Source organism: Myotis davidii, unplaced genomic scaffold, assembly GCF_000327345.1.
Source record: "Myotis davidii unplaced genomic scaffold, ASM32734v1 scaffold77, whole genome shotgun sequence".
In the NCBI taxonomy this organism is placed as follows: domain Eukaryota; kingdom Metazoa; phylum Chordata; class Mammalia; order Chiroptera; family Vespertilionidae; genus Myotis; species Myotis davidii.
The window spans coordinates 1,618,360-1,635,141 of record NW_006289713.1 but is presented as its reverse complement, the minus strand read 5'-3'; the positions used below and the strand labels follow the sequence as shown (position 1 = coordinate 1,635,141).

The 16,782-nt window shown below is 43.0% G+C and overlaps 1 protein-coding gene and 1 pseudogene across 1 annotated transcript in view; one reads left to right on the top strand and one right to left on the bottom strand.

Annotated features, from left to right (window-relative positions):
• The window catches only part of ANKRD27 (ankyrin repeat domain 27), a 69,424-nt gene that overhangs the window by 1,136 nt on the left and 51,506 nt on the right, over positions 1 to 16,782 (bottom strand). The window contains 7 exon segments of the mRNA XM_006762174.2: positions 1,240 to 1,312; positions 1,496 to 1,574; positions 2,309 to 2,420; positions 3,423 to 3,584; positions 4,427 to 4,546; positions 6,108 to 6,305; positions 15,107 to 15,229. Of these exon segments, the coding sequence (XP_006762237.1) occupies positions 1,240 to 1,312; positions 1,496 to 1,574; positions 2,309 to 2,420; positions 3,423 to 3,584; positions 4,427 to 4,546; positions 6,108 to 6,305; positions 15,107 to 15,229 (867 nt within the window).
• Positions 7,292 to 8,344, top strand: LOC107182850 (annotated as a pseudogene).

Below are 16,782 nucleotides of genomic sequence, written 5' to 3'. Positions count from 1 at the left end.
CAGACTCTGTTAATCCTCACCAGAGGATATTTTTCCATTGATTTTTAAAGAGAGTGGAAGGGAGGGGGAGAGTCAGATAGAGTATCTAGAAACATCCATGTGAGGGAGACACATTGATTGGTTGCTTCCTGCACGCTTTCCCCGCATGTGCCCTGACCAATGGGGCTGTACTGGGGGCGTGAAAACCAGCACCCAGGTACGTGCCCTTGACCAGGAATCAAATGCGAGACCCAATGGTGTGAAGGCTGATATTCTAACCACTGAACAACACCAGGCTGGGCCAGGCATAATTTCAACTCTAACATCCCTGTGGTGATAAGTCTGACATGTACATGTTCCATGTGTCAAACAGCATAAATGCTTTACGTGTTTTCACACTAATCTTAACAATTCTAACAAGTATGCGCTATTGTTATCCACATTCTACAACTGAGGAAACAGGATCAGCAAAGTGAAGCAATCTGCCTAAAGTCCCATAGCTAGCAAGGGAAAAGCTAGCACGTGATTGAGCCCAAGTGGATTTCAAACGTTGCTGGTTTCCCACCCAGCAGGTCTATTAGCCAAACCATGAAAGATTAAATATGAAATAAAAATTAGTTATGTAAACAAAATCACTAATTCACTAAAGCAAAGATTGAGAAGATTTGTATATTTGTCTCAACAAGCCTATGCTATAAACTCAAATTTTCACCAATAGCCACATATTACATTGGCAAGCAGCAGTGAGAAAAGTCATGTTTATGAGAAGAGTCACCTAATAGCACTACAGAGTGTAAAGCAGGCTTCTTTTTATAACTGAATGACTAAATAGTGCTGTAGGAAGATGGTCACATGCAGAATGGTCTATATGAGCAACTTTACCCCATATTGAGAGAAGTTTTTTTACCCATTTATATACAAACTAAGTTTCTTTATGTTAGTGATTAGCATATTAGCAAATCTGCTTAGTGAAAGTTGAGATATTTCCCGAAGTAATGCACCCCATGAACTGCAATGTCTTTTCATGCATATAACTATTTTCCACTTTTTCTTCACTTTCCTTTCTTAGTTCAGAAATGCATTGTTAAATATAACAATAAATGGTGTCTATACTCTTGACCATGCCACTAAAGAGCTCGTTTTGTTATTAACTTGTATAGTGAGGGGAATAATGAAATGAGAAATATGTTTACCATGAATTAGTTTTGAAAAAGCCAAGCTTTAAAAAATATGATTATAACCCAGTGTTTAATAACTCACCTCATGTAAAGACTCTTCAGGGAAATTAGGGACACTTTTATCTCTTGCCATAATCTCCCTTGGTGTCCTTCCCCTGAAATCCAAAACAAAGTAATTTAATGTTTGACATAGTGGTGCAAAACACTGTGGTTGGCCAAAAGGTGGCAGCATTTGATGAGAGCATATTTGTCTATAACCCATTCAGGCTGTACATAATGCTTGTTTTCAGTAAAGGTAGGGTCAAAAGCACAGACATCAACTCAAATTTTATACTCACTTAAACTGACCGACTGAGTGGACAAAGTAAAACTGTCTTGTAAAAGGTTCATCTTGTAGATTATACATTTTTGAGTTCCCTGCAAATAAAAGGATAAACATGTGAAAACTTCCAAATAGTTTAAGAATTTTAAAAAAATTATAGCATAGATACCTTTCAATTTTCTTACTTTAACATTTTGAAAATTAAGCACTGCATGTGCTTAAAGAAACATATTTATTACTCTGTGAACGCCCATGAAACAAAGATAAATCCTTAATATACTAATACTCCCTCGCCACAGCCCTTAGATAGCCTTGGGATTATTCAGATACGTATGTGGGTTTATTCACATTATTGCATCAAACTCATGTTGCAATTAAAAAAACCCAAAACATCTATACTATAACAACTTAAAAAAAAAAGGGCGGGGAAGAAAATACTTCAGCCCTATTTGTTTGGCGAATGCTGTTCTAATTACCATCAAACAAAAATTTATTTAAAGGTAGCATTTACCCTGATGTTCAGGAAATGCCGAGAAAAAGGACTGGCTTTGGAACACGAGACATGAAAGAAACTACCAGAGGTTGCTCCTCCTCTCCAGTTGGTGAGTGGAGGCCCTTCAAGGCAATGCTAAGATTATCATCACAACCAACCAGAACACTGGCCTAGAAATATCTGGTACATTAGGACGGAACATATATTTCTTTGGTGCCTAATCTCCCCTCAGGATTGTAACTACATTGTACGTTTTCAATGAAATGAAAACCAGCAGCTACTCGTGAACTTCCAGATGAGCCCACGCTGAGAATCACAGAGAACAGAAGCGCTTACATTTTCTCCTGATCTTAACGGTAACGTGCTCCTTGTGGTCTGTCTCGCCAGCACCATCTAACGTGGCCACACAGCTCGGTACGACCTGGAGTAATTCCATTATTTTTGAATTCTGTAATTTGAAAGGGGAAAGTTAGCAGTGATATTTTATTCTTCTTCAGCAGTTAATTGCCTGTCTTTGATGTAAATGTCGGCATTGGGATAGCTGGACAGAAGAACTAAGAAGCAACTGCAGATGAAACTCTGAGGCCATGAGTGAAAGAGCAGCCCTCACTTGGAGCCTGGCTCCGCCCTCTGCTAGGCACTCAGGACCGGGCACTTCGCTGCTCTGTGCAACTGGGTTGACAACAACAGGATGTATAATTTAGAGTCATCAAGAGGCTATCCAGGGCCCAGCACATAGGAAGCCCTCAATAGAAACGTTCATCAGAATGTTTGAGAAAGTGCTGAACTAAAAATTTAAAATATTTCAATGCTGTTAAGAAATGTCTGAAACTTAAAAAATTAATTTAATAAGCCTATGAGTATGTTGGCTTTCTATGACTTTAACATGTTGGTGGTGTCACTGAACAGCCTATAGTTGTCTACCCCAAGTGGGAAACTAGATGAAGATTCAACATGAAAGCAGAACAGTAAAGAGCTATCTTCTCCCACTTCTCCATGGTAAACACGGCGGCACTGGGAGTGGTACTGGGCCACCCCAATTCTCCATGCAGAATTCAAGGACTTTTAAAGCCACCAACACAACAAACTTCCTCCATCGTGCTGCTAAGACCACAGGTGTATTTCCAATGCAGGGAGGGGGAACCAGAATGCTGTCTAAACTTGCTACTTCTCTGTGAGGACCTGACTGCTCGTCAGGGAGCCAGACTAGGGCCCAGACCTGCGGTTGGTGAGAGGAGCACCTCTACTCAGGCCTTTGAAGACACACCCCTGAAGGACTGACTCCTGGATCCCGAGCAGCCCCCTTCTGACCAGTGACCAAGTTCACCATGTTGGCAGGCTCCTGGCAGACTTCAGGCCTAGCCATTCAAAGGTCTGCTATTCCAGGTCTGGGTCACACACGGGCTTATCCAAAGTGAGCTGGGAGACAGCTGGGGGCCCTCGCACTCACCTGCTCAGCATAGTCTATAGCTGTGCACTGCCTCTTGTTCAGGAGCTGAACCGATGCTCCGTGTAGCAGCAGCAGCTCCACGACGAAGACATGCTTCTCTATCACAGCCTCATGCAGGGCTGTGTTGCCCTTATTGTTAGAGGCATTAATGGAGGCCCCGTGCTGGAAAGAAGCAGCACAATCAGAAGGAATGCTGAAGACGATATTAATGCAGAATCTATAAAATTCTTTCAACTTTTCTGTATGTCTGAAATTTCTCTTAAAATGTTGGGGTTAAAGTAATACTGAGAAAAAACATTTATGTGCACAGATATTCATTGCAGCATTTATCATTATGGCAGAAAAAAAATAGAAGTCATCTAAAGCAGGAACAGTTAAACAAACACTCTCTGGTACATCCATAGTTATGCAACCATTAAAATTTGAGGTTTTAATAAACAACTTTCTACCTTAAGAGAAAATAAGATAAAAAACAAGACTGTTCTAAATTATGCACATTTTCTTTTTTCTTTTTTTAAATCCTCATTCGAGGATATTTTCCCATTGCTTTTAGATAGAGTGGAAGGGAGATGGGGGGAGAGAGAGAGAAAGAAACACTGATGTGAGCGAGACAAGACACACTGATTGATTGCCTCCCACACTCGGCTCAGTGGTAGAGCCTGCAACTGAGGTACGTGCCCTTGACCAGAAAATAAAAAGGGACAAAGGACATTCAGCTCACACTACAGGTAACAGTTCGACTTAACCCAATACAATTCAATCTACCCTATAGGTAAAGAAGGCAAGATCTAAACCTCCAGCAAAAGCAGTGTGTGTCCTGAACTCTGCATCCTGCAGACCCGGAGAACCACTGTATGGAAATTTCATGCAAAGCTTCTCTCCCAGGGGCAGCTTAAAGCAAAGGGCAAGCTCTGCCCATCTGCAGTGCGTGGCCAGGGTCTCACCAAGTGACGAGATGCCATCACTGACCAGTGCCAGCAGCTCCTGGGTTGTGGGGCCCTTACCTGTAGCAACAGTGCTGCAACTTCATGGTGGCCACTGGAACAGGCGTACATGAGGGGTGTGTTTCCACTTACATCCTTTTTATTGGGCTTTGCATTGGAATCTAATAGATACTTCACCACCTAGCCCAGAGAAGAACAATTTTTAATTAAAAATTGTCCGGGAGAAATCCTGTGGCTTGATATTCTTTTGACTCTTCTTTAAGTTTATCTACTTTTCTCTAAGTTTACCCCGCAGGTTCTTTATACCGGGAGAAAACAGACCAGCTGAAAGGGGGGGAGGGAGGGGGAAATTAACATCTGCTGAGGGTTGACTGTGTGCCAGGCACTTGTTTCTTCATTTAATCCTTTGATCTACCCCACAAAGAACTGGAATTATTACTCCAATTTTACAGGTGAGGAAGCTGATGCTTGAACCACTATGTGAGATGTTAGGAGAGAGGTGGGAGACCTGAAATATGGTTCCTGACTTTAAAATGCTTACATTAGAATAAGGGAAAATGAAATAATATATTTTTCAAGACAAAAAATGGGACTTTAAAAAAGTAAGTCATCTCACAGTCATCTCTTGGCCCTCCTCTAGAGGGCTGTATTCTACTTACTATAATTTTAAAATTTCATTTATTCATTTATTGATTTTAGAGAGAGAAGAAAGGAGAGGGAGAGAGATAGAAACATCAACAAGAGAGAAACATTGATGAGCTGTCTCCTGCGCACCCCCATCCCTGGGGATTGAGCCCATAGCCCAGGCATGTGCCCTGACCAGGAATAGCACCGGTGACCTCTTGGTGCATGGGATGACATTCAGCCACTGAGCCACACCAGCCAGGCTATTATTATTTGTTGTTAATTCTCATCAGAGGGTATTTTTTCCACTGACTTTTAGAGACAGTGAAAGGGAGGGAGAGAGGGAAAGGGGAAGGATGGAGAGAGAGTGAACAAGTGAGAGAAACAGCTACGTGAGAGACACATTGATTGGTTGCCTCCTGCATGCCCCCTGCCAGGGCCGGGGATTGAATCCGCAACCCAGGTAAGAGCCCTTGACTGGGAATCGAACCCTCAACCCTTCAGTGTGCAGGCTGATGCTCTAACCCTGAGAACGCCGGCCAGGGCTGTACTCTACTTTATAAAGTGCTGAGCTGTTTAGCACTAACCAAGCGCTGTGGGAACGTCAAGACGCTAACATGCAGCAGGAACCTTGGAGGACCAACACCCAAGCACCAGAGAGCTGGGGCTGGGGTCAGGCCAGAATGCTGGGAGGGCAATGGGAAGGGGCTGGCTCCACCCAGGAGCATCAGACTCTGTGTTCTGTTGCTAGTGGTCCATCCATGTGCACCTCAGAATCTCAGGCTGGGAGGAAGGAAGGGTGCGGGTCCTTTGGGGCACATGTCAAACCCCTGTCCCTAGGAGCATTCCCAAGTGAGGTTCTAAGCCAAGGGTGGGGACGTCTGGCCCAAGGGCTGTGGAAGGCCTGTAAAATCATTTGGTCTGGCCTTGCCCAGGCTTTAAGGGTGAGTTATTAAAATGTTTGACCAATACAGCAGGCTAATTTTTAAATTGACAAATTTGGATGGCCCGTGAATGATGTTGTAAACATCCAAATGGTCCGTGGCAGAAAAAAGGTTCCCACCCCTGTTCTAAGCACAAGCAAACACCCTAACACTCTGCCCGAGACAATCTGTACCTGAAAGTGGCCTTGTTGGCAGGCCAGGTGGAGTGGGACAGCTTGGTTGGCGTTTCTGGCAGCCACATTGGCACCATGCTTCAAAAGGAGGGGGATGAGGTCCGCCCGACCATGCAGGGCAGCAACGTGCAGTGGGGAGGAGCCATCCTGGTGGGTCACATTCACACCAAGCCCACTGGCAGGAACCTTTGCCAGCTTCTACAGGTGTGGAAGACACAAACAGAATGTCATTCGTATTTAAGAAACCAAAGCCATCTGCCCCTCACAGCCCCTCAGCAAATTCAAGGTCACGGTGGCATCCAGAACCAGGTTACCCACAGGTGAATCCCCACTACTTCATTTATTTATGTTTTGTGAATCCTCACCTGGGGATATTTTCCCATTGATTTTTAGAGTGGAAGGAAGCGGGAGAGACACAGAGAAACATCGATGTGAGACACATTGACTGGTTGCCTCCTGCACGTGCCCCAGATCAAGCCTACAACCAAGGTATGTGCCCTTGACCAAAGTCAATCCTGCGACCCTTCAGTCCATGAGGCGACGTTCTAACCACTGAGTGACCAGCGAGGGCCATCCTAACTACTTAAAAAAGATATGAGAGTCAAAGGATTAACTTCTATTTTTCAAGAAAGCAACCCCTAAAATAGTACCTTATTATGCCAATGGAAGAAGAAGTCTGCTTAACAGATGACGCTGGAACAACTGGGTATCCATGTGGAAGAACTGCCTGTCAATCCTTATCTTACACCAAACACAAAAGTTAAAATGCATCACAGATCTAAATGTAAACGCTACAACTATAAAACTTGAAGAGAACACAGAAGAAAATCTTTCCAACGTTGGGATAAGCAATGATTTCTTAGATAAGACAAAAAGCAAAAACAAACAAGAAAACCTCGATAAACTAGGTTTAGAAATTGTAAATCTATGCTCTCTGAAAGAGACAATTTTTTTTAAAATATATTTTATTGATTTTTTACAGAGAGGGAGAGAGATAGAGAGTTAGAAACATCGATGAGAGAGAGACATCGATCAGCTGCCTCCCGCACATCTCCCACTGGGGATGTGCCCGCAACCCAGGTACATGCCTTTGACCGGAATCGAACCTGGGACCCTTCAGTCCGCAGGCCGACGCTCTATCCACCGAGCCAAACCGGCCTCGGCTGAAAGAGACAATTAAGAAAATGAACCTTCCCGCTTTCCCTGGTAGAAACTTGGCCACGAGCAGTGAGGAAGCACCAGATTATGGGCAAGGCATAGTGACTGTGGTCGACTGGCCATGGTGTGCCTTGAACTTCCTCACACGCCCGCAGTACTATTATGGAGATGGGAGTATGTCCTCATGCCTCATGGCATCATTGTGGACAGAACTGAGCAGCTGACAAGGATATTATAAAAAAGACACAGGATACTGTGACATTTGGTTCTGTGTGTGCTTTAAAAGGTTACAGGTTCTGTGCTGATCTTGTAGAACCTTAAGGACATCAGCCGAAATTCAGATAGATTTGTCCCTATGAAGGTTGATTTCATCAGATTAAAAAGTTACAGCCAATACATTCATATGATGAAGAGACCAAACAGAGAGCATCTGATTGTGGCAATTTTATGGAATAGACAACTTGAAAACCCTCTTGTTACAAAAATGCCACGTGAAATACATTTTAAAAGCCTCTTAAATGTCTACTGGAACTCACAAGAAGATAAAGAAACTGGACCTGACATGTTAAGTAACTTGTCCAAAGTAAAGAAGTGTGTGAATGGAAGATCTAATATTCAAACCCTGTTCAACTCCAGGGTCCAAGCAGACCTCTAAAACTCACTGTCTCTAGAGATGTGTGGACACACTGAGACGAATTAGGCTAAAGGGAGGAAAACTTCACAAAGGAATCAGCATCATTTTTTCCTGAGCTTAATTTTCATCTTTACTGAACTCGGTTAAACTAGCTCCCATAATTTCTGAGAGAATGGAATATTTGTAAATAGTTAACTGCTCATTATGTGAAATATTTTATACATTATATTAATAAATTATGAAGAATTACATTCTAATGAAATATTGACAAAAAAGAAAATCAAAAGGCATGAAAATTTGAGATCTTACTCTCCAGCTTAGGTTGCCAGTTGGCTCAAATAAACTCTTATGAAAATTCTCAAAAAAACCCCAAATCACCAAATAAGAGAAAATGTTTGTGATATGTATACCTGAAAAAGGGCCAAGCAGAATTAAAAAACAAAAACCAAACCCTTACAACTCAATAACATAATCTAATTTTTATTATTATTTTAAAAAATATATTTTTATTGACTTCAGAGAGGAAGGGAGAGGGAGAGAGAAATAAAAACACCAATGATGAGAATCACTGATTGGCTGCCTCCTGCACACCCCATAATGGGGATTGAGCCCATAACCCAGGGATATGCCCTGACCGGGAATTGAACGCTGACCTCCTGGTTCATAGGTCGATGCTCAACCACTGAGCTACACCAGTTGGGCTATTTTTATTTTTTAAAAAATACTCTTTTATTGATTTTAGAAAGGAAGGGGGAGGGAGAGAGATAGAAGCATCAATGATGACAGAGAATCACTGATTGACTGCCTCCTGCACATCCCACACTGGGGATCGAGCTTGCAACTCGGGTATGTGCCCTGACCGAGAATCAAACAGTGACTTCCTGGTTCATAGGTCGACCCTAAACCACTGAGCAACACCACCTGGGCTAACTTTTAATAGCAAAAGATTTGAAAAGGTGAATGGTCAGCCAATAAGCACATAAAATAACATCTTTAGTTATCAGGGAAATGCAAGTCAAAATCAGGAAGGACAGAACCAAAGGGTCAAAAAACAGATGGTTGATTGTTGAAATGGGGCAGGGAAGGGGGATAACTACAGAGGGACAGGAGAGGATGTTTTTGGGGTGCTAGACATAGTCTGTATCTTCACTGTGCTGCTGGAGGTTATAAGACCTTGAATTAACTTGTCAAACCTCATCAAATTGTCTGCTATAGTTCACCTTCATTTTTATCATGAAACTAACTTATTATTCACAGTGGTTTTAAAATAAATCATGTGGATGTAGAATAGTAAATCAATACCTAAAAGGGTAAAAAAAACCCTCCCTGATTTATAAACCATATAACTAAAAACAAACAAATAGTAATGCTGAATCATTTATTTTGATAGAATTAATTAGTCACTATTTTCTGTGACTGGTAAGGATTAAAACTGGTTTAGTTATCAGAAAGTAAACTCGTTCACTTTCTGATGATTAAAAATATCATTGTCTGCCCAGCTGGCATGGCTCAGTGGTTGAGCATCAACCTATGAACCAGGAGGTCACAGTTCAATTCTAGGTCAGGGCACATGCCTGGGTTGCAGGCTCAATCCCCAGTGTGGTGCATTCAGGAGGCAGCCGATCAGTGATTCTCTCTCATCATTGATGTTCCTCTCTCTGCCTCTCCCTTCCTCTCTGAAAAAAAAAAATTAAGTAGGTGGGAAACAATGAAATACTCCTGCACACTTAACTGTAGGATGATGGCTAAAGTTAAAAAATCAAAATACCAAGTGCTGACAAGAATGTGGGGCAACTAGAATTCTAACACGCTACTGGTTGGAATGGAAAATGCTATAATTACTATGGAAAACTGGCTGTTTCTTATAAAGTTCAACATACACTTAAATCTATGACCCAGCAATTATACTCCTAGGTATTTAGTCATGTAAACATTTTTATACAAAGACTTGTACATAAACATTCACAGTTTTATTCACCAAGCCAAAAACAGGCAACTACTACCCAGGCGGTGTGGCTCAGTGGATTGAGCATTGTCCCATGCACCAGGTCACTGGTTGATTCCTGGTCAGGGAACATGCCAGGTTTGTGGGCTTGATTCCCACTAGGGGGCATGCAGGAGGCAGCCAATCGATGCTTCTCTCATCTGATGTTTCTATCTCTCTCCCTTTCCATTTCTCTAAAACATCAATAAAAACATTACATGTATACAGGTGATTAAATAAACAAATTATGGTATATTCAACAAAATGCTACCCAGCAATAAAAAGAAATGGGCTAGTAATGCAGCATGGATCTCAAAAACATTCTGCTGAGCAAAGAAAGCCAGACTCAAAAGGGTGTGTACTGTACAGTTCCATTCATGCACAATTCTAGAAAATGCTGATGAGTTTGTAATGACAGAAAGCAGATCAATGGTACATCTGACAAATTATCCATGCTGGGGACAGGGAGGAAGAGCAGAGCTGCACACGGCATGAGGAACTCTGGTGGTGATGTGGATGCTCTGTATTTTGATTGTGGTGATGGCTTCATGGGTGCATACATCTGTAGGAACTCACCAAACTGTATTCTTTACATGGATATATAGTAAGTCCTCACTTAACATCGATAGGCTCTGTGACTTTAAGCAAAATGACACATAACAAAACCAATTTTACTATTGGCTAATTGATATAAAGAGTTAAGTTCCTGTAGCATCTCATCAGCATTATATTGAAACTAGAGGCCCGATGCATGAAAATTCATGCATGAGTAGGCCTGCCTTCCCCTGGCTACCAGCACTGGCTTCCCTCTGGCATCCAGGACCTGGGTTTCCCTCCTTCAGCTGCTGGCAGGCATCCGGGACCCAGGCTGGCTTCCCCCGGGCCGCCCGCAGGTACCTGGGACCCGGGACCCTGGCTAGCTTCCCTCGGGCCCCAGCTTTGTCAGGAAGGATGTCTGGACGTCCAGAAGATCATTCAGCTGTCAGGTCTAATTAGCATATTACCCTTTTATTATTATAGACTAGAGACCTGGTGCACGAAATTTGTGCCCTGTTGGGGGTGGGTGTGTCCCTCAGCCTAGCCTGCCTCTCCAATCTGGGCCATCCCTCTCATAATCCGGGACTGCTGGCTCCCAACTGCTCGCCTGCCTGCCTGATTGCCCCTAATGGCTTCTGCCTGCTAGCCTGATCACTCCCTAACTGCTCCCCTGCTGGCCACTGGCCCCCAACTGCCCTCCCCTGCCAGCCCAGTCGCCCCCAACTGCCTTCTCCTGCAGGCCTGGTCCCCCCGAACTGCCCTCCCTTGCTGGCCTGATCTCCCACAACTGCTCTCCCCTGCTGGCCATCTTGTGGTGGCCATCTTGTGACCACATGGGGCGGCCATCTTTTGTGTGAGGGTGTGATGGTAACTTTGCATATTACCTCTTTATTATATAGGATATTATTTGAGGACTTGTTGTACTTTATAGGATGTAAGTTATACTTCAATAAAGAGTTTTTAAAAACTCTATATACACCAGTGGGATAGAAGAGAATGGGGTTGGGGGGAAGTTTTAATTTAAATACAGACATGAAGCAATTTTTGTGCTTTTTAAGGAACTTACAAAAAGAGGAAAAGATAAGAGTTTTTAAATGAACAGGGAACATAAGGCTTTTGGGGGGTCTGTTGGTTTTTTTAATTGATTTTAGAGAGAGGGGAAAGGAGAGGGAGGGAGAGAGAAATACATCAATCAGTTGCTTCCCCTAGCACCCAGACCAGGGATCAAACCCGTAACCTGGGTATGGACCCTGACCAATAATTGAACCCAAGACACTTTGGTACATAGGATGACGCTCCAACCAATTGAGCCACACTGGTCAGGGCCAACATAAGGCTTTAATCCAATAAATTCAACAGATATTATAATGTGTTTTAAGCATCTTGTTACAGCTAATGAACTGAGGTGAAGAAGAGAGATGGAATAACTGCTTCTAGCTGCAAAGACTCACTGACTGGACCTGGGGGTTTTGCTACTTCATATCTTTTGAAACATCAGTTGCCTTTTTTATCCCTATTTTTTTCATAGCCACCCATCTAGGGGGAACACGTTTTTAGACTGGACACATCCGGCACCATGGGAACAGAACAAAAGCTGCACAGTCTAATGTACACATTAACCTGCCACTGAAAAGCTACTCGTGAATGAAAAACATAGTCATTTCAGTATTCTTAGGTTAGAGAAACCCATGGTAAAGCTTTTTAAATAGGTAGTATACTCTTACAATACGAAGTATAACACCACTATATCTATTTTGTTAAGTCAAATTAATTTTCTTAGTATGAACACACCTTGAGTTAGAGAGCTAGCACACGAGTGCATACTATGTACATGATGCTATTTACAATTACACAAAAGAAAATACTTAGGTATACATTTAACAAAATGGACAGGATCTGTTATGCTGAAAATCACAAACTGTTGATGAAGAAATCAAAGAAGGCCTAAATATAGTAGAGATATACCATATTCATGAAGACTCAACATAGTAAAGATGCTATTTCTCTTCAAATTGATCTACAGTTTTAATGCAATTCCTATAAAAATTCTAGCAAGGTTTTTTTGTAGACATAGACAAGCTTATAGTTTATAGGAAAAGGCACAGGCCCTAGAATAGCTAAAACAATCCTGGCAAAGAAGAATAAATTAGGGAGAATCACGCTACTCAATATTATGTCTTACTATCAGTTGCAATAATCAAGACGGTTTGGCCCTGTGTGGCTCCCACAGATCAGTGGGACAGAATAGCGAGCTCAGGGATGGACCCACACCATACATAGTCCACTGAGGTCCAAAAAGCAAGTTGGTGGAGGAAGGATGGCCTTTCAACAAATGGTGCGGGAGCAAGTGGACATCTGCAGGCAAAAAATAAACTGCAACCTAAATCTCACACCCTGTACAAAATTTAACTGGATCAGCGACTTAACTGTTAAATGTAATATTATAAAACTTTTAGGAAAAACAAAAGGAGAGAATCTTTGAAATCTAGGGCTAAGCACAGTGTTCTTACATTTAACCACAAAAGCACAATCCATAAAAGGAAAAACTGATAAACTGGACTTCTAAATTAGAAACCTGCTCTGTGAAAACCGATGTGAAGAAGCTACAGGCAAAGTATAGACCGAAAGAAAATATTTGCAAACCACATATCTGACAAAGAGCTGGAATCCAGACTAAATAAAGAACTCTGAAAACTCAACAGTAAAAAAAAACCACACAACACCACACACACATACAACAGCCCGGCCCAGTAGCTCAGTTGGTTAGAGTGTCGTCCTGATATGCCAAGGCTGTGGGTTTGATCCCTGGACAGGGTACATACAAGAATCAATCAATAAGCCCTAGCTGGTTTGGCTTAGTGGTTAGAGCAGGGGTGGGCAAGCTTTTTGACTGGAGGGCCACAATGGGTTCTTAAACTGGACCGGAGGGCCGGAACAAAAGCATGGATGGAGTGTTTGTGTGTACTAATATAAATTCAAAGTAAACATCATTACATAAAAGGGTACGGTCTTTTTTTTCAATAGTTTTATTCATTTCAAACGGGCCGGATCTGGCCTGCAGGCCGTAGTTTGCCCACGGCTGGGTTAGAGCGTTGGCCTGTGGACTGAAGAATCCTGGGTTCGATTCCAGTCAAGGGCACATGCCCAAGTTGTAGGCTTGATCCCTAGTAGGGGGCGTTCAGGAGGCAGCCAATCAATGATTCTCTCACCATTGATATTTCTCTCTCTTTTTCCCTCTCCCTTCCTCTCTGAAATCAATAAAAATATATTTGAAAAAAATCAACCAGTGAATACATAAATAGGTAGAACAACAAATTGATGTCTCTCTCTCCCCTTTTCTCTCTGTAGAATCAATAAAAACATTTTTTTTAAAGAACGAAACGAGTAACAAAGTAGGCAAAGGAAATGAACAGACATTTCACTGAAGAATAGATACAGATGGCAAATAAGCACAGGAAAAGAGGTTCAATGTCATCACCCAGCAGGGAAAGCGCACTGCAACCCAATGAGACAGTGCTACACGCTATTCGAACGGCTAAAATAACCAATAGTGACAACACAAGCTGGTGAGGATGCAGAGAAATTGCACCACTCAGAGATTGCTGGTGGGAATGTAAAATGTACAACCAGCCTGGGAAAGTCTGTCAGTTCTTCACAAAACTAACCATAGGATTAACATGTAATTATCACATGAGTCAGCAATTGTACTCTTGGGCATTTACCTTAGAGAAATTTACCTATGTTATGTTCTTACAAAAACTTGTACACAAATGTACATAGCAGCTTTATTTGTAATTTCCCACATCTAGAAACAAGCAACATGTCCTTCAGTAGGAGAGTGGTTACACCAACTGGCACATACAACCATGAAATACTGCTCAACAATAAAGAAATAAACTGTTAACTACATGCAACAACCTGGAATCATGCTAGAGAACAAAGCCAATCCTCAAAGGTTACGTGCTGTATGATTACATATGTAACATTTTTGAAGTGGAGAACAGATTAGTGGGTGGTGGGGTGGGCGTGACAGAGAGAGGTGGGTGTTGTCGTAAAAGGGCAACGTGAGTGATTCTTCTCCTGGTGAGTGAACTATTCTGTACCTTGAATGTGGTGGTGGGTACACAAAGCCACATATGTGATAAAAGCACTGGATAGAACTAAACACACACACACACACACACACACACACACAAGCACAGGTAAATGGGATATCTCAATAAATTGAAGGATTGTATGTGTCTATGGTTTTGCAAGCTGTTACCATCAGGGGAAGCTGGATTGTACAGGGACGTGTCTGCCACAGAGGAAGTACCAACGTGAGCAATGGTAGTGGCAATGGGCCTCAAGTGCAGCCTCCCCAGGGGGAATGCGGCCACATGGACAGAGACCCTCAGGCGTGTCTATTTCTAAACTCTTGCCTATGACTCAGGGGCCCAGAGAGTACATGTGGATGTCCCTGCTCACTGACCTGCCTGTTCAGGAAGCAGGCAGCCCAAGCCAGATCCTGTACTGGTGCCATCTTCTCTCCGCCCTGAGCTAGCTAACCCCACCCACCACATCTCAGGGATACCCACTACCAGCCACTCAGAAATTAGCTGGCTGAGAAGCAGACATCGTTTTCAAGGGGACAAAGAAGAATGTTCCCTTCTATCACCACCCTCATCAACAGAAGCAACGCCAAACCTTTTGAGCTGGAGCACATTTTGGGCATTGGCACAAGGGGTGACAAAATTCAAGATCTGCAGCACTGACAGCATCCTCCACATCCTCCAGGTCCTCCTCTGTCCACTCCAAAAGGTAACGCACCTGAGGTTGTACAGTAAAGAGAAATAGGAACTTAAATCTCATCCTTAGCTCTTTTACGACAAAACAGTACCTTAAACTCTCTAACTGTTCCCAAATCAGGGCCACAGTCACTAAAAAATGACAGGTGCTGCTCACAAAGATTCCAGGGGTCACAGGTGCTCAAGCCGTTCTAAACCCTTTCATGCTGATATAGAGATGAAGCTACTGTTTCTGTAGCTTGTGTTAGAGATTCTTTTCTTCTAGCTTTGTTTTCTTAATTATGTATCTTTAAAAAATATCTTTATTGTTGAGAGTATTACAGATATCCTCTTTCCCCCCCATTGCCCCTCCACCTGGTTCCTGCCTTGCTCCAGGCCTTCGCCACCCTATTGTCTGTGTCCATAGGTAATGCCTATTTATATAACAAAAGCCTAGGCCAGTGTTTGGCAAACTCATTAGTCAACAGAGCCAAAGATCAACAGTACAACGCTTGGAATTTCTTTTGAGAGCCAAATTTTTAAAACTTAAACTATATAGGTAGGTGCACTGTTATTAACTTAATTAGGGTACTCCGAAGGCTTAGGAAGAGCCACACTCAAGGGGCCAAAGAGTCGCACATGGCTCGTGAGCCGCAGTTTGCCAACCACAGGCCTAGGCAAACATTATGGTGGAATGACCAGAACGACCAATTGCTATGATGTGCAATGATCACCAGGGGGCAGATGCTCAACACAGGAGTTGCCCCCTGGTTGTCAGTGCGCTCCCACAGCCAACCTCCCGTGGCTGGCCAACTCCCACGGTCCCTCCACCTGGCCAGGCAGCCCCGATTGGTCCCGATTGGCCCCGACTGGAACTGAGCAAGATGGTCCCAATTGCTGGCCAGGCCGAAGGACCCCACCCATGCATGAATTCATGCACCAGGCCTCTAGTCCTATCTAATAATAGACAAACATGGTAATTGATTGTACCTTTGCTATGCTTCCCATGGGCTAATCAGGGCAATATGCAAATTAACTGCCAAAAAAGATGGCGGTTAATTTCGGGGAAGGACGGAAGAAGCCGCCTGCCGCTGACAGTGATTGGAGAACCGGGGCCGCCTTTGCCAGCCCCCTGGCCGGTGTTTAGGGAAGTACCTGTATTTTTAATAATTTCTTGACATGGTAAAAGAATTTTACATTATGATCCAAGGGTGGTGGGGTGAGGAGAAGGAGCAGCAGAACAATCCAACAAACAAAAAGGGAAACAGAAATGCATGGTGGAAGGGATTTGAAGGGTGGGTAGGGGCATTGCCCAACCAAAATGCAATTGGTTTGTTACTGAGTACTATTCACGGGAGGACATCATCCTGACTCCTTCTCTCTACAGCATATTGGGAGTAAAAATGATGCATCCAGGTGGAAATATGATTAGGGGTTAGAAGACAGACAGGGAAAGAAGAAGTCAGAAATACACCCTGTGAGAGTCACTGGCTGGCTGGCTGCAAATACTGACTCTCCAGTAGTGATAGAATAAAAAAGTGGGGGATATCTCTGGAAGATTCAAGAGATAGGGGGGAAATCTTCTATGGGTTTGGT